Source organism: Eriocheir sinensis, chromosome 7 (genome assembly GCF_024679095.1).
Source record: "Eriocheir sinensis breed Jianghai 21 chromosome 7, ASM2467909v1, whole genome shotgun sequence".
In the NCBI taxonomy this organism is placed as follows: domain Eukaryota; kingdom Metazoa; phylum Arthropoda; class Malacostraca; order Decapoda; family Varunidae; genus Eriocheir; species Eriocheir sinensis.
In genome coordinates, this window is record NC_066515.1 from 7,689,003 (window position 1) to 7,711,793 (window position 22,791).

At 45.8% G+C, this 22,791-nt stretch overlaps 1 protein-coding gene across 1 annotated transcript in view; it reads left to right on the forward strand.

Moving 5' to 3' along the window:
* Nucleotides 1-8,244: 8,244 nt before the first annotated feature.
* LOC126995284 (nectin-1-like) overlaps nt 8,245-22,791 on the forward strand; it is a 185,402-nt gene continuing 170,855 nt past the window's right edge. Inside the window, exon 1 of the mRNA XM_050854773.1 lies at nt 8,245-8,726. Within this exon, the coding sequence (XP_050710730.1) occupies nt 8,642-8,726 (85 nt within the window). The 5' untranslated portion in view covers nt 8,245-8,641. The remainder of the gene's footprint in view (nt 8,727-22,791) is intronic.

The window sequence follows — 22,791 nt, forward strand, 5'->3', positions numbered from 1 at the left end:
CCCACCCACCCCTTCTCTCTCTCTCTCTCTCTCTCTCTCTCTCTCTCTCTCTCTCTCTCTCGGTAAGATCGTGTTTACAGACTTATTCTGTGTGACAGCCATCATCAGCTCCTTCACCGTCACACTGTCTCGCCTTGCACAGCGCCGCGCCTTTGAAAACATGACCCCCGCGACCGTCACTCCTAGACACGCCAATGCACACGCTGGTCGCTTGGGTACTAACGTGTCGGCTGGTGTTTGCTCTTCTCCGTCACGCTGTATATCCACATTCCTGCTGCTTTTGGAAATGTGTGTGGTTGGAGGTCTGTTTGTGTGAGTGTTGTTGTTGTTGTTGGAGGAGAAGGAGAAGGAAGCGATACAAATGGAGGAAATCCCTTTCCACTCACCTCATTTCACGTTCCACTCTGTCACTATTATGTCAACTAGATAATGAGCAGACAGTCATTCCAACCCTCTTTTTATCTTTCTTCCCTCTTCATTCCCCTTCTTTTTATCTCGCTGTTCTTCCTTCTTCCCCTCTGTCGAGTAATGTTCCTCCTGATCAGCCTTCATCCCCCTCCGTCTCTTTCCTTCCCGGGCAAAAATTGGCCCATTAGAATAACTTCAATAGTAGGTAAGCTACTGGAGGGCATAATTAGAGACAAAATTGTGAGATACCTTAAATGGTGATGAAGGATTCTGAACATGATTCTGAATATGGCTTCGGTAACAAGAGATCTGTTTGTCGAACCTACTGATCTTTTATAACGAATGCTGGGCTTCTTTAAGAGTAACTTCTCATACAAAAATACAAATATAATACACTGTACTGTAGTTTAGTCCGATCCCATACAGAGTATGCAGTACAGTTTTGGTCTCTTAATCTCGCAAAGGATATTGCTAAATAAGGTGGTGTGCAACGTAGGGCTAAAAAAGATATCTTCATTGCACTACAAACCTTACGACGAAATGCTCTCATCCCTTAACCTGTTCTCCATTGAGAAACGTCGCCTCCGAGGAAAACTGATCGAATGTTACTAAATAAATTCAAACTCCACCAAATTTTTCTTCACCAACGTTGTATAGCGCGAGAATGGAATAGACTCTCATCTTAGTGGCCAGGTGATCAGCGTGCCTGGCTACAACTAAATGGGCCTCGTCCCCCTGAATTGGTTTGTTCCATCCCGATCTACGCATCGCGGAACCCAATCTTTACTATCACAGAGTAACTAAGTGAGGCATCTAAGTGTAAAGAAGTACCAAGGAGGATCTAAAGAGCGATGCAAAGCGGAACAGGTCAAAAGAAGAAGAGTAATTGTTGATAGCCTAGTTATATACATACATACGTCATCATTTACTTTTATAAAAATTTAGATAAACCTTAGTGGGACAGATCCCGACAAGCAGTCGACAATAGACACGGTACCGTGTCGAAATTCATCCATCTTGTGTATGTAAACAAAGTCCGGACAAACCAAATCAGGGGGATGCGGCTTAACGCCACACCGGTGTGCAGCCCACCCAGCTGTGCATCCTCCCTTTCGGGCTGCTCGATAAATGGATACCTGGGGAAACCTGGGGAAGATAAACTTTGGCAATGCCGGATTTCACATTGGCCCGTGTCCCGGGGTGATTGGTTGTTACCTACCACAGGCTCCCAAAGGGCCAACGGATCGAAGATGAGCACCGCAGCCACGCGCCACCTACCTATTCCGAGGTTCAGTGCAGTACGATTACTTTATTCAAAATCAAGCTCACCCGCCACATACTTCAACTTGATATTCACTAAAGTTGAAATGCAAAGTCTTGGCAGCATTAATTTAATATGATTTCACTTAGGTTAAAGGACAGACCACTTAGTCTGGACCATAATCTGTGTGTGGTCAAAATATATATATATATATATATATATATATATATATATATATATATATATATATATATATATATATATATATATATATATATATATATATATATATATATAAATATTTCCCTCCCTCCTTCCCCCTTTCGTTAGTGGCTAATATTCTTCCTTCCTTCCCCTTTCCCCACCATACCTTCCCATTTCTGGATGGAATGGTTCCCCTCTCTCTCAGTCACTCCCATCACGCCCAAACCACTATCCTTTCCTTTTTCTCCTACTTTTTCCTTCCTCTTGTTTTCCCTTTCTTTATTCTCCCTGCCCCCCCTCCTTTCTCTCACGTGTTCACTTTTTCGTTTTTACTCTGGAAGTCTTTCACACATTGCCCCACGCCACGAATACCTTATCAGCCGCCGCCGCCCATACATCGGTAACCAATGTCCCTCTACTCCTGACGGCGGACGGCGCGGAGAGGCTTGTTTCTAGGCGGCGCTTTGTGGAGAAGAGTAAAGTTTAACGCTGCGGGAGTCAGTCCAAGGGGCGGCGAAGAGGCGGGAACGTCTTTCTGAACAGTCGCGAAAGTCCTTTGATCCTTGACATATGTGTATGAGAGAGAGAGAGAGAGAGAGAGAGAGAGAGAGAGAGAGAGAGAGAGAGAGAGAGAGAGATACCTTTAATAACCATCGATAAACAGTGGAAAGGAAGTCTTTTTGGGGTTACAAAGGTCAACGAAGGTGAGGAGGTGAGGTCAGGTGTACTCCATCAGCAAGCCACCACCACCACCATCACCATCATCACCACCACCAACACCACTTCCTCCTCCACAATTTATGCCTGACAGTCGGCTCGGCGAACTATCTTTCTCCCCCAGTTTCCCGGCAGCTCCCCCTTATGGCTTATCTCTCCTCTCATTCCTATTCGTAACAGCACGTCCTCCCCATCTCCCCAACACTCGCTCACCCTCCTCGTGTCGCCATTTCGTCGTTCACTTCCTTTTCCTACACACGTATCTCCAGCTCTTTCCTAACCTTACCTATCTTCCCCTCACTCCACACACAGGCCTCTCATCTTTCTGACACTTACCTGTTTCTCTCTCATCCCCTCTTTACGACTTTTCCCCTCCTTGCCGCCCTCTTCCACTGCCTGTCTTCCCTTCTCTCCATTCCTCTCTCCTGCACTCCACCTCTTCCCTCTCACCGTACACGTTCATCCTTTATATATCTTTCTCTTCCTGTTGCTCTACTTTGTTTCTCACCTCCGTTCCCTTATGCTCCTCCTTCCCCTCGTCCACTTCCCTTCCCTAATTGCCACCTTCTCCCTCCCGCTTCCTACTATACTTTGCCCCGCCCCTCATTCCACCCTTCCACTACATCCACTCCTCCCCTTGTTAGCCAGTCCCCCCCCCACCCCACCCACACACACACACATCCGAGCTTGCCCTGCCCGTGCTCCCCTCCCCTTAATCTCCATTCTTTCCCTTATTCCTACTCCTCCATGAGCACGTCTTTCCCTCCTGCTCCTCTCATCTGAGTGTGGTCTTTCCCTCTTCCCATGCAGCCTATCCTTCCAAAGCTGCCCTGCCTACCCGCCCTTCCATTAACCTGCGCCGACGAATCTCGGTACACACATGCACTTTGTTTTCTTACGTGTATTTAGGTATGAGAGAGAGAGAGAGAGAGAGAGAGAGAGAGAGAGAGAGAGAGAGAGAGAGAGAGAGAGAGAGAGAGAGAGAGAGAGAGAGAGACATTGAGGCTTCACGTAGGCATCTCCGTGATGTAGTGGTTAGCACGTCTAGCTATGAATCCGCGGGCCGGGGTTAACACCTAGCTGATAAGATAGGTGTGCACAACCCTCCAATTCACCATCACATCCACCCTTTAGGATTGATCGATAGATGGGTACCCGGGGAAACCTCGAGAAGGCAAACTGTGCTAATTCAAATGTCACCTGACCGCTGTCCCGGGGTAATGTGTTCATACCCACCACTAGCCCAAGGGACAAAGATATAAAATTGAACGCTGACGCAACGCGCAGCTCAGTATATTCCTCAACATTATCTTTACCGTACCTTCATGTATTAAATATTCAGAGATACCGAATAAAATACACAAAAAAAATAAGAAATAGAAGACACGGACTACGATCACAATGCAACCCCCGACGCGGAAACACAAAATGAATAAAAATGTGGAGGGCTCGCGGCGGGGCCAGAAAAAAAGAGGGATAGAAAAGCTGCAGCGACGGCCAGGTGTGCACACGAAGGGAAACGGAAAAGGATCAGTGAGGGAAATACTACGGAATGCAAAACGAATTGACGGGATGAGGGGCAATACATGAACACACAACAAGAGTAGAAAAAGAATATACGAAAAACATGACAGAAAGAGCGGCGGTATGTCAAAAAATGTCACACACAAAAAGAAACATGCAAAAGTAACAGCAACAGACAGACACTCATACAAATTAATTAAACACAAAACAATAAAGTAAAATGAATGTCAACAAGATAGAAGGGCGGGAAATACTGAAACACCCGCACTGAAGGACTGCAGCACCAGACACTAACACAAAGCAACGACAACGATAACAAAAAAATACACAAAAATACATAACAGTGAAGGGACGAGCGTCATTACGTGATTTGTAAAAGACAAATAAAAGAGAATGAAAAAAAGACACTGCACCACACACACACACACACACACACACACACACACACGCACGCACGCACGCACGCACACACACACACACACACACACACACACACACACACACACACACACACACACACACACACACACACACACACACACACACACACACACACACACACACACACACGATACAGCAAATGAAAACTAACGGCAAGAAAATAAGAAGAACGTTATGCTGTTACTGTTACAAGTACACAATAAAAGCAAAATATGAAGCATGAAATAACGAATGATTAAAAAAATGCAGGCAAAAGGAACAAGCACACAGAAACACGGAAATGAACAAGTCACGTACACGAAACGAAAAAAAAGTGTATGACAGAGTTACAATTTGGATGAGGACAAGAACACAAAATACAAGGTATATGAAAGAAAAAAAATAGAGGAGGCAATAATGGCATGGGAAATGGAAGAGGGACACAAGAAGATACATACATACACTGTGTGTGTGTGTGTGTGTGTGTGTGTGTGTGTGTGTGTGTGTGTTTCTGTTTGTCTGTCTGTCTGTCTGCCTGTGTCTGTGTGTGTGTGTGTGTGTGTGTGTGTGTGTGTGTGTGTGTGTTTATCCCACCTCCAACACTAAAGTTAAGAGTTACTCATCACATTTCCGCCCTCGTTCTTGTGACACAAACACAACAATATTTTTTTTCTCTCTCTCCTCTTCTCTCCGCTCTGCAGATCATTAGGAAAAAAATTCGTGAGCCCTAAGTATATAAACAAAAACGAATTTATATATCACCTCAGGACTTACTAAAGCAGCGACTGAATGAGTACCGCAGAAGAAAAATTAAAGACGACGGTAAGAAACTTCCCAGGAAAGTATAAACTGAAAAAGTTTAACTTAATTTGTCGAGCCGAAGTTTATAATCCTGCGTCTATCTGCTTCGCATGTATTTTTTTTTATCAACATCTTTTGTATTTATTTTTCGTCTGCTTCCTGTTCTTCTCTTGTTGTTCTTTATTCTGGGCCTCCTCCTCCTCCTCCTCCTCCTTCTAATCCATCCTCGACCACCACTCTCATCCTCGATCCACCCTAAACTCACAGTCCCGGCCAACAGAAAACAGATCAAACAGAAAACAGACCAAACAGAATATTAAGTCACACAAATGGGCAGCAAATAAGAGTTATGGAGAGTGGGGGGCGTGCCTTGGGTGTTGCCGGTTTGTTGAATGTGAGTCTTAGCCTGTTCCCGGAGTCCTTGTGTTATTGAATTAGAGCCTCATTAAAAGAGCTCATCTGGAGAAGGATAATTGCCCTTCTTAATTGATTGTAGGGATTATTTTCTTCCGTGTCTGATTTTGGATTTTTTTTTTCATCACTGTGTGTGTGTGTGTGTGTGTGTGTGTGTGTGTGTGTGTGAGGGAGTAATGAAGATATACATTGATTTTTTTCCTCCAAGTCCTCTCTCTCTCTCTCTCTCTCTCTCTCTCTCTCTCTCTCTCTCTCTCTCTCTCTCTCTCTCTCTCTCTCTCTCTCTCTCTCTCTTTTTTTATGTACATTCAGTAGGATGAGGGAACTCCAGCCTAAGTTGTATATTCACATTGTTTAATCACCCTTTTTCTCTCCCCTCTCTTCAGAATCCAACGGGAGTCTTGTGGTGAGGCGCGGCGAGGTCCTCTGAGTAACCAGCAGTAACTTGGGCCATTAGCGACTCGCTGAAGGAGACAGTGCGTGGCTCTGGGGACGCCGCCACCTTCTCGAGAGCTTCTCTCGTTAAGCCGCAAGTATTCCCGACTCTTTTTCGGCAACGGGAGGGAAAGAGAAAACAAAGGAAAGAGCAGAAAGAGACTGTTCTTTTGGACGTTTTTCATATTCTTTTAAGGTTGAGTCTGTCACCTCTTATGTGTAGCCGTTGGCAGTCCGAAAAAACTCGTCGATAGATAGATATTCATCTTCCTGTTATTGCTCTTTCCATTTATTAATACTCCTCCTCAATCTCCTCATGACTTACTCATTTATCGTTTACATTTTGAAGGATAATGAAGGAGAATAAAACATCAGAGTATCGTCATCGTTGATTGGCCGGCGCTGTGAAAGTCGAACACGGAGTTTCACCTCCAAGGTGATTATCATCACCAACACGCCCCCTGCGGGGTAACCATCCCTGGAATTCCCCGTGTTCTGATCGGCCGCGGTTCTCATCGGAGCCGTTAAAGCAATCCATTTGATCAAACATTAGAGGGGATGATCTTGCCGATCGAGGAATGTAATCCTATCTAATTAAGGCTCATCAGGTCGGAAGCCTCTCAGAAGCCGGCACGCTGATCGCTTCTCCCTCACTCCTTCAACTCAGCCCCTATCCCCCCTCCCTTACTCCTTCAACTCAGCCCCTGCCGCCTCCCTCCTTCACTGGCGGCTTCTCGTAACTCTTCTCCCATTGGTCAATCTGTCTGACAAAAGCGCGGAATGACCTTTGTATCGGCTACGCGTGAAGGCCACACGGGCGAGAAAAGCTCCACTGATTGGCTGTGCGACTGTGGAAACTGTCGATGCGCGGGATTGGTTGCAGGGGCGAGAGAGAGAAAGAGAGCCTGCCTTCCTGCCTCCCTTCCTTCCTTGGCCGAGATGCTGATGCGAGTCAACAAAATTACTAATTAGAGCGCCAAGGAGACTCAGGAGGGACGGAGAAGGAGGAGGGGCGAAAAACATGATACTGCAATTACCGTGAGGCATCCAGGGGGAAAATCCTCACAGAGGAAGAATAGTCTGAAAGTTGCGAGTTTCCCTTCTGGTTGTATGCGTGCACAAGGAGAAGAGCCGCGGAGACAGGGGGAGGCGGAGACGGCAGAGTCGCCGTCAGTGGCAGAAAGAGGAAGAGGAAGGAAGCCGTGGACCCACCCGCCGAACCAGACTGTTCAGGAAAAGTTTGTGAAAATTCTTGTGAAAAATAGCCCGTTGCTCGCGTGTGTACTGCCGGCGGCGCGGTGTTTTTAGATTAGTGTTTTTATCTCTTGTCTGTGGGAAAGAGGAACCGATCTCCGTGAGCCAGTGACGTCAACTAATGCTGAGGAAAAGAACGCTTGACGGGCAGCGCACCAAACCGGAAACTTGACCGGAAAAAGTTATGTTGTAGGAAGAGTAAGGGAAAGGACAACGCGAAACTAATGTTATCACTGAAAGAGAAAGTGAAGCGACAGCAAAAAAGGTAAAATTTAGTGACTAACTTTACATATAACAAAAGACGGACGATTGACCTCTGGCCCAGGTGTATCAGGAAGGAAAACGTGCGTGGCGCGGGTGTTTGTCGGTGCCTCTGTTTTTGAGCGTGAGTGTTGGTGAGCGCGTCGGGTATCAGCGGCCACACAGAACTTACGAAGGCGAGGAATCAATCGGTAACGCGTAAGGAGCTGGCTCCTGGTCTAGAAATTGGCACGTCTCGCGCCCTTGGCTCGTGGCGTCGGCAATATATCGCCTCCACTGACAACCTGACACCCCCGCCTTGACGCTCTCTTGAAGGGACACAAATTGGACATCAATACAGCTCAACCCCCAGACGATCCTGCCACCACCACCACCCACCCACCATCAACACACCCACCACGAACACCTCAGCACGAGTAATGTGTGCACCGCGAATCCTGCTGGCGGATATCAGCACATACGCACGCAACAAATATCCTGCAGACTCAGGCGGGGAACATCATCCATTATATATGCTATCTTCCTCGTGTCTCTCCCTAGGCGGTGCTCAAATCCGGCTCACTTCCGGAGCTATATGGATGACGTGGCGCTTCCAACCCATTCCTGCCACACACGCTGCCTCAAGAACACGCGAAGAAACTATCTGTGTCAGTGAGAGTCTGTGAGTGTCTCGACCCCTGCCCCGCCTAACACCCCGACTCAGGAACACGTGAATAAACTGTCCGTGTCTGTGAAAGTCTGTGAGTGCCTTTGCGGCATGTGGGACGTATAACAGACTTTTGGGGGAGAAAAACAGGAAGTTAGAGAAAGGTAGTTTAATGAATATAGTGACGTGAGGGCGTGTGTTAGCGCCTCACCTGTGCTGTGTTTGGGGGCGTGTACCTGTGCATCGCTAACCGTTCACCGCCACTAGCAGCACCACCGCCACCGCCGCCCCCCACAATGCTGCCCTCACCAGGACGCCTTCTCGCCCTCCTTGCCTGCTGCCTCGGCGTCACCCTCACCCCCGCTGCAGCTTATCGTAAAGGTACGTGCGTCACTCCCTTCCCAAGTATCTACCTACAATAGTTACCCATTACCCAAGCAACATTACTTTCTGTTGCTTGTTGCCTTCAGTTATTTATGCTGTGTTCCTTCATACAGTTATTTTTCTTTTAGTTATTACATATTTATATATACGCGTTTTAATACACCTTGAGGATCATTGGAGGCAGCAGGTGAGTTTAGATAGTTATCAAAAGTATTCAGTGTATTATGCTCTCCCAATTTTCAAATTCATGTCAGCAAGCAAGAACAGTATTCTGGGTGGAATCGCCCCTCAATGTACAGGTCAAGAGCCAGCATCAGGCCCCCAAAACATGACTTGCCGGCTTGCTAGCTCCACCAGACAGATGCATAAATGCTGGATAAGATGCCTCCCACTACGCATTGCCATCACGAGCCTTGCCTCGGGTCGTGAGGGTGTGCATAAACCCAACTGGGTTCCATCACGGAAAGTTTGAAGACCATTGGTCCGTTACGCCGCAGAGAAAATACGTTGCACGCATTACTCTTTGAACACCAACACCTGTAAAAAATAAATGGGGCAAAGCGCCGGGGAGTGGTCATCACCTTGGGCAAACCCGACTATCAGAGCAGGAATTGTACAAAACTACACCCCGTGAATACAGCGAGTGCGTCGCTTTGTGATTGTGCTCTCATAACACAGGGAAGGAATTTCACAACACTTAGCTGCTGCTGCTGCTCCTCCCCATCCTGATCCTCCTCCTCTTCCTGATACTACTACTACTACTACTACGACTACTACTACTTCACTATTACTGCTTTGCTACTTTACTACTACTACTACTACCACTACTACTACTACTACTACTACGATTACTACTACTACTACTACTACTACTGCTACTACTACTACTCTACTACAACATAAATGATACCTCCACCCATGTTTATTTTCCCGACACATAATCATGGAGGGCTCCATAGCTTGGAGGTCATTAGCCCCAATTCTGTTCGCTAATGACTATGGCATCCAACCATATCACTAATACTACCTAGCACTAAATCACCTATCATCTATTACGTCCAGATCTCCCTTTCCTTCCCTACTCAAGTCACTCCCGACCCACCCTACTCTACCCTACTCTACTACAACTACTACTACTACTACTACCAATAATGATAATAATAATAATAATAATAATAATAATAATAATAATAATAATCATAATAATAATAATAATAATAATTCTGCTACTTCTACTACTACTACTACAACTTCTACTGCTACTACTTCTACTACTACTACTACTATTACTAATACTACGCAGGAGGGGCACCAAAGTATCGTAAACAACCAACCAGTAGAGCCCTCCCATCATACACCAACGCCCCCAACAGAAAACATACGCAGACACCGGACTACTGTGCCTCGAAGCACTGAAGTCAAGAAGGACATTTCTGTCTTATACACCAACGCGCGGAGCTTAATACCCAAACGGGATGAGTTACTTGCCTACGTTGACGTAGAAAGTCCGGACGTGATTGCCATCACCGAAACGTGGGCCACCTCTGACCACCTAATGACCGAATTCTCAATTCCGGGATACGAGAGCTTTTACAAAAACAGACTTCACAAGAAAGGAGGAGGTGTTATCTGTTACGTCAAGAACAAATACCCTGCCGTGGAAATAAAGAAAGAAGACTCTGAGAAATATGATACTGTATATGTTGAGCTGGAGACTAGCAAGCACAACAAAATAACGCTTGGAACCGTTTACAGACCTCCAAGGAAACAAGCAGCGGATGACGAGGCGCTGTACGAAATAATCCACACCGTAACGCAAAACAAACAATCAGTCATTATCGGGGACTTTAACTGTGCCAACATTGACTGGACCACGATGATTGGAGATCGGGAGGGTAACAGATTGCTCGAAATGTTAGAAGACACTTTTCTTACTCAGATTGTTACCCAACCGACGAGGGAAAATAACTTATTAGACCTAGTACTCGTGAGTGATTCAGATCTCACACGTGAATGTCAAGTCGGCGAAAAACTGGATGGTTGCGACCATCACCTGATCCGCCTAAAGATCAGAACAGACTATGAACTCACCGAAAACACGTCCAAGATTCCAGACTACAAAAGAGCCAATTTTAATTTCGCTCGTGAGCTGCTAACCCAGACAACTTGGGAACCCATGACCTACACTCCAGTGGACGGAGCGTGGAATGGCTTCAGGAACAAATTCCTGGAGGTAGAGAGAACAACTGTTCCCATGAAGACAAGGAGAACAAATAATGCCACAAGCCCACCATGGATGACTACCCAGGTTCGACGGGCGATTAATTTAAAGAAGAGAAAATACAACTTGCTCAAGGAAAACGGCACTGACGAGGCACGCGAACACTACCATCAAAGCCTCAGAGCTTGCAGAACACTCATTCGTCAGCATAAACGCGACTATGAAAAGCAAATTGCACGCGAAGCCAAGTCCAACCCGAAAAAGTTCTTCACGTATATAAGAACCAAAAAGAAGACAAAAAACAATATCGGTCCCTTAAAAGATGAAAGTGACGTACTAACACAGGACAGTAGACAAATGGTCAAAATCCTAAACAGAAACTACGCGTCTGTGTTCACGGTCGAGAATACCCAGTTCGTACCCGAGAGCCCTACCCCACCGATGGGAATCACTCCCCTAGAAGTTGGCACAATCGACGAACGGGATGCGAAAAAGTACCTAGACAAACTCGAGACAAACAAGTCCACCGGACCCGACGACTTGTCACCCAGGCTACTCAAGGAACTCAAGCAGCAAATCCTCAAGCCACACACCGCCATCTACAATTTGTCACTACAACAAAACAAAGTCCCAAAGAGACTGGAAACAAGCGAATGTAACTCTGATCTACAAAAAGGGAGACAAAAGTGTGGCCCTAAACTACAGACCAATCAGCCTGACCTCTGTGGCGGGAAAAATTCTCGAGAAGATCATCAGAGACAAACTCGTTAGGTTCCTTGAAGACAACAACATCATTTCCGATGCTCAGCACGGTTTCAGGAACAAGCGCTCATGCTTAACCAATTTATTGGACTTCTTCCAAGGTATCTATGCAAACTGGGATAATCATATCCCCAGCGATGTTATATATCCAGACTTTCAGAAAGCCTTTGACAAAGTGCCACACGAAAGACTCCTCAAGAAACTCAAGTCGGCGGGATTAGGCGGCAATCTGACAGCGTGGATCAAGGACTGGCTCACTGGAAGAAAACAACGAGTTGTACTCAACGGACAGGCCTCCGAGTGGCTCCCGGTCACAAGTGGAGTGCCACAAGGGTCAGTGCTGGGACCCATACTTCTCATCATATATATCAACGACCTAGAACTAGGATTGAAATCCAATCTTTCAAAATTTGCCGACAACACAAAGGTGGGTGGGAAGGCCCTCACAACGGCAGACTGCGAAATTATCCAGAGAGACCTGGACCAGATCACTCGGTGGTCAGAAAAATGGCAGATGTCCTTCAACACTACCAAATGTAAAGTAATGCATATCGGATCCAGAAACAGCAACCACACATACCACATGGGTGGCGAACCACTACATGTTGTGCAAGAGGAAAGAGACCTCGGGGTTACCATCAGCAGTGACTTGAAACAAACAAATTCCTCCATTCCTACTCGTATTTGGCCTTAACACCTATTTAATGCTATCTCGTCTATGCCTTTCCTCTTTTCCGCACTTGTATGTCTCTTGTTTCTCCTATTCATCTTTGATTATGTTTTGCCATCTACGTTCCCCTCATTTTTGTACCTCGTCCTGTATCATTCCCTTTTTTATGTATATTTATTTTTCATTTCACGTCCCACTTTTTCTCTTACCTATTGCTCTATTTCTCCTTTTCTCCATGTGCCTGTTTTATTGTTCCTAGCTCTACATTTTATTATTCCTCATGCACCTTATTTACTTTATCATTTCCATTCATTCCGGCGTCTCCTTCCCAACCCTTCTGCCCACCCCAAAATCTCCACTCACACCGCCCGCACCACCACTAGCACTCTTACAACTCTCCCATACACCTCCAACAACTCCAGTACCTCCCACGCACCCGCCACTCACGTACCTACCACCACCAGCCACTATTACCCAACCAACACATTTCTCCATATCCTCAAACACCTTAACTTCCCCACCAGGTCTTTCTGTTCCTTCGTCCACCACCAACACCCTGACAGCGCTCCCGTACACTTCAACAACCCATCCACTCACCAAAGCCCTGTTAAGTAACCGCCACTTTTTCCCCTGTGTCCTTCAAGACCTCTCCACTAAACCCTTCACTTTGCTACCAGTCCTTGTCTAGCTTCACACTGTCCACCAGCCACCAGCCACGCCTCTCCCTCTTCATCATACCCATCAACACCTTCCCATAAAACGCAGTTCCTATTGTGTTCTTTCCCTTTTACCAGCTCCCCTACATGTTCCTCCCCTGCGCAGTCACCTCAAGCTATCACCCCTTTCCAACTTCTTCTCAGAGCCCTCGTTTTTTTTTTTTTTTTTTTTTTTTTTTTTTTTTTTTACAGCAAAGGAGACAGCTCAAGGGCACAAAAAAGTAAACATTAATAAAAAAAAGCCCGCTACTCGCTGCTCCTAAAAAGAATCCAAAGAGGTGGCCGAAAGATAAGTCAGTTTCGGGAGGAGAGGTGTCCTGATACCCTCCTCTTGAAAGAGTTCAAGTCGTAGGCAGGAGGAAATACAGATGAAGGAAGATTGTTCCAGAGTTTACCAGCGTGAGGGATGAAAGAGTGAAGATGCTGGTTAACTCTTGCATAAGGGGTTTGGACAGTATAGGGATGAGCATGAGTAGAAAGTCGAGTGCAGCGGGGCCGCGGGAGGGGGGGAGACATGCAGTTAGCAAGTTCAGAAGGGCATATCGAAAGAAGATAGAGAGGCAATATGGCGGCGGAATTTAAGAGGTAGAAGACTATCAGTATGAGGAGGAGAGCTGTGTGAATGGAGCCCTCCCACATGTGAGATGCATACTCCATACGAGGGCGGACAAGGCCCTTGTATATGGACAGCAACTGTGCAGGGGAGAAGAACTGACGGAGACGGTACAGAACGCCCAGCCTCGAGGAAGCTGATTTAGTAAGAGATGAGATATGAAGTTTCCAGTTGAGATTTTGAGTTAAGGATAGACCGAGGATGTTTAGTGTTGAGGAAGGTGATAGCTGGGTGTTGTCAAAGAATAGGGGATAGTTGTTTGGAAGATTGTGTCGAGTGGATAGGTGGAGAAACTGTGTTTTTGAGGCGTTGAAGGACACCAGGTTCTTCTTGCCCCAATCGGAAATAATAGTAAGGTCTGAGGCTAAACGTTCTGCAACCTCCAGCCTTGAGTCATTAAGTTCCTGTAGGGTGGGTCATCTATTGAAAGAAGTTGAGTAATGCAGAGTGGAATCATCGGCGTAGGAATGGATAGGACAGTTCGTTTTGGAAAGAAGACAGAGAGGACAGAGCCTTTTGGAGCACCACTGTTAATAGGTTTAGGGAAAGAACAGTGACCGTCTACCACGGCAGAAATAGAACGGTCAGAAAGGAAACTGGAGATAAAGGTACAGAGAGAAGGATAGAAACCGTAGGAGGGTAGTTTAGAAAGCAAAGATTTGTGCCAGACCCTATCAAAAGCTTTTGATATGTCCAGCGCAATAGCAAAGTTTCACCGAAACGGCTAAGAGAGGATGACCAAGAGTCAGTTAAGAAGGCTAGGAGATCACCAGTAGAACGCCCCTTGCGGAACCCATACTGGCGATCAGATAGAAGGTCAGAAGTGGAAAGGTGCTTTTGAATCTTACGGTTAAGGATTGATTCAAAAGCTTTAGATAGACAAGAAAGTAAAGCAATAGGACGGTAGTTTGAGGATTGGAGCGGTCACCCTTCTTAGGTACAGGCTGTGTGAAGGCATACTTCCAGCAAGAAGGAAAGGTAGATGTTGACAGGCAGAGGCGAAAGAGTTTGACCAGGCAGGGTGACAGCACGGAGGCACAGTTTTTAAGGACAATAGGAGGCACTCCATCAGGTCCATAAGCCTTCTGAGGATTGAGGCCAGAGAGGGCATAGAAAACATCATTTTGAAGAATCTTTATAACAGGCATAAAGGAGTCAGAGGGGATGAGTAGGAATATGCCCAGAATCGTCCAGAGTGGAGTTTTAGAAAAGTTTGAGAGAAGAGTTCAGCCTTAGAGATAGATGAGACGGCAGTGTTGCCGTCAGGACTGAGGAGTGGAGGGAAAGATGAAGAAGTGAAGTTGGAGGAGATGTTTTTGGCTAGATGCCAGAAGTCACGGGAAGAGTTAGAGAAAGCAAGGTTTTGACATTTTCTATTAATGAAAGAATTTTTGGTTAGTCGGAGAATAGATTTGGCACGATTTCGGGCAGAAATGTAAAGTTCATAATTAGCATTAGTTTGAAGGCTCTGGTATCTTTTGTGAGCTACCTCTCTATCATTGACAGCACGAGAACAAGCGTGATTAAACCAAGGCTTTTTAGCGTGAGGAGTAGAGAAAGAACGAGGAATGTATGCCTCCATTCCAGAGACAATCACCTCTGTGATGCGCTGAGCATCACAGATTTGGCCTGTCATCCAGTAGACTATTCCCTTAACCTCTTAGTACCAGTATCTTGTTGCGCTGCCCTTACTCCATCTCCTCCCTTGTGACTTTATACCATTTCCCATTCTTCTGTTTTGTTTTCTCTTCCCATGACACCCAATCCCCATCTTTAGTCGTCTTCTACTCCTCTATTTACTCTGTTATAATCAGTTTCTACTTATTTTTATCCTTCCCTTTACGGTTGCTTTTCCTCCTAGGGGGGAGCTCCGTGGTGCTGTGGTTAGCACACTCGGCTCACTACCGAGAGAGCCCGAGTTCGATTCCTGGGGGGAGTGGAAACAAAATTGGGCGGCTTTTCCGATACCCTACGCCCCTGTCCACCCGGCAGTGAATGGGTACCGGGTATTAATCGGGTGTTGTGTCCCGTCTCCTGGGATCTGTTCCCTTCTCCTATAATTCCTTCCCCTTCTGTCTCTCTCCAGCATATGGCCACAGATGTTGCGCCGACTAAACGAAACTTTCCTTTTCTTTCCTCTTTCTAGGCCTGAGCTGTGGTTAAGAAGACGAGGGGGGGGAGGGCATTAAGGAAGATAAGAAAGTAGCCAAAGAGGAGTTTGAAAGGAAAGAGGTGTGTAGGGGAGTTATAGAGGAGGGAAGGACTAAGAGCTAGAGAAAATGGGTGAAGAGAAGATGAGGAGGAAACATGGAAACATGGAAACGCAGGCAACAGAAAGCCTATTGGCTCATTACGAGGTTGCCCGCTTTGGTGATTTAATCTGCTCGACAGCCTGGGGCCTGGGGAGCAGATGAAAGCACCCTCGACATTGAGGAGTAGATGAAAGCACCTCGATATTGAGGAGCAGATGAAAGCAACTCAATATTCAGTTTACTCCCGACGCAGCGAAGTGACGGTCGATTCTATATTTGAAGGAGTTGATAGTATTCGCATTTACTACTTCTGAAGGAAGATTGTTCCAGTGACGGATGACTCGGTTTGAAAAGAAACTCCTTCCGATGTCTCTGTTACATCGACTAGACTGAATGGGTAAACCGTTATTTCTAGTTCTTAGGTTGGTTTGCAATTCAAAGAAATTGGAGTAATCGACGTTATTGAATTTTTTCAGATACTTGAAGACTTGAATCATATCTCCTCGTAGGCGTCTTTTCTCTAATGTAAAGAGATTGAGTCGCTTGAGTCGTTCCTCGTACGGTTGAGCCCTTAAGGTTGGTATCATTTTCGTGGCGCGTCGCTGAATCCTTTCCAGTAAATCAATGTCCTTTCTGTAATTAGGAGACCAGAACTGTACTGCATACTCGAGGTGCGGTCTTACCATGGAATTATACAAGGATAGCATCACGTCTGGCGTTTTACACTCGAAGTTCCTCGCTATGAACCCGAGCATAGTGTTGGCTTTGTTGTATGCTTTTTTACAGTGATTCGCGTGTTTCAAGTCACTGCTGATAGTGACTCCAAGATCCTTTTCCTCCTGCATCGCTTGCAGAGGTCTCCCATTCATGATGTATGTGTGGTTACTATTTCTGGACCCAATGTGCATGACTTTGCATTTGTCAACATTAAAAGACATTTGCCATTTTTCCGACCATTCGATAATGTGATTGAGGTCTTTCTGAATGATTTCGCAGTCGGTCTTTGTGAGGGCCTTTCCCCCCACCTTAGTGTCATCAGCAAATTTCGATATTGTGGATTTCAGTCCTGCTTCGAGGTCGTTGATATATATGATGAAGAGAATGGGTCCCAGCACTGACCCTTGAGGCACTCCACTAGTGACTGGAAGCCAATCGGAAGGCTGTCCGTTGAGTAGTACTCGTTGTTTTCTGTCGGTGAGCCAATCTCTTATCCACGCGATCAGATTGGCTCCAATGCCCGCCGAGTGCAGTTTCTTAAGGAGTCGCTCGTGCGGTACTTTGTCGAAGGCTTTCTGAAAGTCCAGGTATATAACATCACTGGGGATGTGGGCATCCCAGTTCTTATATATACCTTGGAAGAAGTCTAATAAATTCGTTAGGCAGGAGCGCTTGTTTCTGAAGCCATGCTGGGTGTCGGAGATTACATTATTGTCTTCTAGAAACTTAACAAGTTTGTCTCTAATAATCTTTTCGAGTATTTTTCCTGCCACTGATGTCAAACTTATGGGCCTGTAGTTTAATGAAACGCTTTTGTCTCCTTTTTTGAAAATTGGTGTTACGTTCGCCATCTTCCAGTCTTCCGGGACCTTTTTCAATTGAACAGACTGGTTGAATATGTTAGTGAGTGGCTGAAGTATTTGTTGTTTAAGCTCTTTTAATAACCGCGGGGACAAACCGTCAGGTCCTGTTGACTTGTTCGTGTCGAGTTTATCCAAATACTCTTTCATTCCTTGGTCGCATATTGAGTCAATTTTCAGGGGCGTGATTCCCCTCGGCGGGTCAGGGTTCTCGGGCATGGTTTCGATGTTCTCGACTGTGAATACGGATGCGAAGTTACTGTTGAGGATTCTGGCCATCTGTTTACTGTCCTGAGTTGCAGCTCCAGTCTCGTCTGTCAGGGGACCAATATTGGATTTTACTTTCTTTTTCGATCTGATGTATGTGAAGAATTTTTTTGAGTTTGTCTTGATGTCACGCGCTATTTGTTTTTCGTAGTTGCGTTTACTACTCCGAATAAGGGTGCGACAAGCTCTGAGGCTGTTGTGGTACTGAGTACGGGCTTCGGCCGTGTCATTCTCTTTCATTAGGTTATAATTCCTTTTTTTAAGTTTACCGCCCTTTTTATTTCTCTGGTCATCCACGGTGGATCTACGGCACCATTTACTCGCCTGGGTTTCGTCGGCACTGTAGCCTTTTCTACTCCCTATATCTTATTTTTGAAGTTGTTCCACTCGTTGTCGATTGTATTGTCGGTTAGGTGAAGTTGGTCCCAGGTCGCAGAGGGAAGCAGCTCACGGGCTAGGTTGAAATTTGCTTTTTTGTAGTCTGGTATCACTGACGGATTGTCTACGAGTTTGTGACTTATGTTGACATTGAAACGGATTAAGTGGTGATCGCAACCGTTAATTTTTTCACCAACTTCACAGTCGCGAATGAGGTCGGGGTCGCTTACTAATACCAGATCCAGCAGATTGTTTTCTCTTGTTGGTTGAGTTACAACTTGAGTGAGGAACGAATCCTCCACCATTTCTATAAGCCTGTTACCCTCTTGATCTCCAGTCAATTGTCCCCAGTCAATGTTAGGGCAATTAAAGTCCCCAATTATTATTGCTTCTTTACTTTGTGTTAAAGAGTGAAGCTCTTCGTACAGGGCAGTGTCATCGGCTGCCTGTTGTTTTGGAGGCCTGTATACGGTCGCAAGTGTTAGTTTCTTATTATTCGCAGTTATTTCCACATAGACGGAGTCGTAATTCTCTGCGTCCTGTTTGTCTATTTTTATGGCAGGGAGCGTACTTTTTACGTAGCAAATTACTCCTCCTCCTTTCTTGTGCATTCGATTTTTTTGGAAGCTTTCGTACCCGGGAAATGACAGTTCAGATACTAGATGTGCAGAGTTGGCCCAAGTCTCTGTGATGGCTACCACATCTGGTTTCTCAGTTGCAATATACGCCCTAATTTCGTCCTTTTTGGGTAATAGACTGCGTGCATTTGTGTACAAAATGGAAATGTGATTACTGGTTTGGCCACGTCGTGTTGAATGAGTTCGCTTGTCGGAGGCGTCGTTGGTTACACAGTTTCTTGCAAGCCGCATCGACGCTAGGAGGAGGAGGAGGAGGAGTAAGGAGTTGTTGAGAGCTGATAATAGCGTGGAGAGAAGGAGGGATGGAAGGAGTAAGGGTAAGAGACGAAAAGAAAAAGGAAAAAAAGTAGGAAAAGGAATAGAGGGGCTAAGGAGAATGGACAAGATGCTGTGTGTCTTTACGGGGGAAACAGGGCCGAGTTATGAGGGTGGAGGATGTATTTAAGAGACTGTGTGTGTGTGTATGTGTGTGTGTGTGTTTGGAATATTCCCATACAACCCATCTGCAGCACAAAAACTGCCAGATATACAAACCAAACACACACACACACACACACACACACACCCACACACACCACACACACACACACACACACACACACACACAGTCCCCCCCCCCCTTCCCCCCCCCCCCCGCCCCCATACACACACAGTTTACTCCTCATTCATTAAGTTTTTTTTTTTTTCTGGAACAACTCGGCGAAAAAAAAAAATTGAACCACGGCTTTGCTTACACTTAGCTCTCCTCACGTGCCTCATCTGTTGGATTTAAAGGCCAATTACAGGGCCGTGAGGAACGAACAAGTGCTTCCAGTTGATTCTTTGTAACAAGGGCGATTCCTCTCATTTTTATGCCGCTCGTAAAATGCTCGATGGATGTGCGTGCGTGCGTCCGTGTGTGTGTGTGTGTGTGTGTGTGTGTGTGTGTGTGTGTGTGTGTGTGTGTGTGTGTGTGTGTGTGTGTGTGTCATTCGAGTACCCTCCTTTGAGAACTCGATAATTGCCTTGCCTTTCTTTCCTCTCCTTCTCATGTTCCCTCCCCTCCTCCATCTTTCCTCTACCCCCCTTCCCGTCACATTCCTTCAACTCCGTACATCAACTGTTATCTTTTACCTTTCAGCTACTTCCATCAGCTTGATTTCTATATTTTCGTTTCTTTCTCCCCTCCCCTTTTCTTTGTCTCACTTCCCACCTACATTCCTCTCGTCATTTCCATTACCCGTCCCTCCCTTTCTCGTTTCTTAACCTTTTCTCCTCTCTTTTTTCCTCTCTCCCCTCCCCTTCCCTTTTCGTTTACTTTCCATCCCTTCTCTTTACTGTCCCTGCTCCTCCCTTTCTCATCCCTCCTCATTTCTTATGCTACTTTCCCCTTTTTTTCCCTTCCCCATCTCTCCCGTTTTCTTCCCTTTCCTCCCCTGTCCACCTGTCCTCCTCCATGTGTTACGTGTATTTCAAATGTTAAACGTTGTAAGCCCGTTTTAGGGGATGGAGGGAGAGGAGGAGAAAGAAGGATCAAGGGGTAGCGGAGGGAAGGAGTGAGGGAGAGCCTTGCAAGATGTGAGTAAGAAAAGAGCCTGTGAAGTAAAGCGGAAATAGAAAGAGATTCTTAGGGTTGAGAGAGTGACGTAAACTAAGTTTGAACAATAGGGAGAGAGAATAGAGTGAGCTGCTAGGGGGGAAGGAAGGTGAGAAGAGGAACGGTTGAAGCGAGACCGAGGTATTAAAGGAATGGAGGGAAGGAGAACATGAAAGGCAGAAAGAACAGGAGGATAAATGGTGATGGGATTCAGATAGGGAGGGAGGGAGACAGCAGAGTGAAATAGGGATCCGGATGGAGAGTGTTAAGGAAGAAATTAAGGAAGGAGGGAAAGGAGAGGTACTTTAGTAAAGAGAGTGGCTGTGTTTTCGTCTAGACAAGGAAGGAGGAGGAGGAGGAGGCTCATGAAGTAATGCGTTAGTGTGGTATTTATGGAACGAGGAAGAGGATGTAATAAGTTGGTGTTTTGCGCCTTTTTATAGTGATGCTGCCGTCTGCATGGGAGGGGGGTGGGCGCTCCCTCCACCGGCCCCGCGCCCCCTGACTCTGTAACAATGTGAGTGTCTCCTTGATGGTTGTGTCAAAGTACGCTGCCTATGAGTGTATTTGTTTGTCTGCTGGGGCGCTTCTACTAGGTCTTGTTGTTGTTGTCGTAACTTTAGATGAAGGGGAGTGGGAAATGGTCTTGGGCCCTTTTTATGTAGTAAAGAAAATATCCCAAGAGAAAATGAAAAATAATGTCGTTGTGTTTGTGTCTAGACGAGGAAGGAGGAGGAGGAGAAGTTCGTTGGCTTTGTTTGTGTTGTGTTTGTCGAGTTGATATTTTGTGTCGTTTTCATATATATGGAAACTGGTCAATATGTATAAATGAAAGATAATGTTATCCAGCAATCATATCAAAAGGTCTTTTTCATGGACTATTTTTATTAGTTTTTCTACATCTGGAAGTACGGAATTTTTTTTTTTTTAGCAACTCACATACGTACATTTTTTGGTGTATAATTTTTTCCTTTCCTTTCCCTCATTCCTCCTCCCTCACTTTAGACACGCCTGTTTTCCTTGTTCCTCCAGACGGCATAAAGCTTTTTCCACCTTTGAGTCGAGCGAGACAAATCAACTTGAGTCCGCGTGATCTCGACAACATGTCACCCGCCAGACTACGAAGGGACCAGGGAACGGAGACCCCGCGGAGGCATCTTTCCTTCTTCTCCTCCTCCTCCTCCTCCTCCTCTTCCTCTTCATGCTCCTCTTCCAATTTCAACTCCTTTCAAATCTGCATCTTCTTTCTTGGTCTTTTTTTGTAGTTCCTTCTCTATTGAAATATTCCTCTCTCTAACAGTGTTGTCTGTGTCTGTGTTTTGTTCTGTCTCAGGTTGTCGCGGACTTGACGCGAGTAAGATAATGCGTCTTTATGTTACTCCAGCAGCGTCTGTTTGCTTCTTGTCTCAATGGTGTGGTTTCGTAGCATCCTCTTCAGTTTTGTTCATATCATACACACCGAAGTAACTCTTGCTTACACGTTTTTATTTATTTTTTCTCAAGGGTATAGTCACGTTCGAGAGTGGTAACACCCCATAATTATCCTCCTCCTCCAACTCCTCCCTCTTCTACTGCTCTTTCCTTTACACCTTCCTTTCTTTCCTCCTCCTTTCCTTTAATTTTTCTTTTCTTTTACCGTTTTATCTTTTATCTTTGCTACTTTGCTATCCTTTCCCCTTTTCTTTCCACTTCTTCGAATCATCCCCCCTTCCCCATCCCCGCCTCTCCCTCTTCCTCTAGTGGGGTATAGATCAGGCAGATAGGACGGTTCTTCTCCCATCACACCATGCCGATACTACCGCCTTACTTCTTCACGCTCCCTGCCTCTCCTCCACCTCTCTTCAAACTCCCTTCCTCTCTTCTTCCTGAACCCAAGACTCTCCTCCACCTCTCCTTCATTTCCTCTTTAGATCCAAACTTTATTACCTAACTCTCCTTTTCTTTTTCTCATATGCATTTATCATTTCCCCCTTTTCCCCACCCTATATATACTTAACACATGATTTACTCCCCCTCCCCCTTCACCCTTTTTATTATCTGTTATCTGGTTTATTCCTCTTTATTCATCTTCATTACCTCTTGATCCACCTTCTCTCCCCGCCTTGCTCTCCTAATCAAAGCTTCAGCTTCCCCTTCCAGTCGTTTCTTTCCTCCAGTCTTCATTCATTCTCCTATTCCATATCTTATATCTCATCTCTCCTTCTTTCGTACCCTCTCCTTCACCCATTTGGCCTCCTCCCTTTCCTTTCCCTTTACCCACGCTACTTCATTTTTCCTGCCTCCGCTTCCTCCACCATCTCAAACAATGTATTCTTCTCTCCCACCACTGTCTGTACCCTCTTCCATCGTCTCAACCTAGTGATTTTCCTTTTGTTTTATCACCGACACCAGT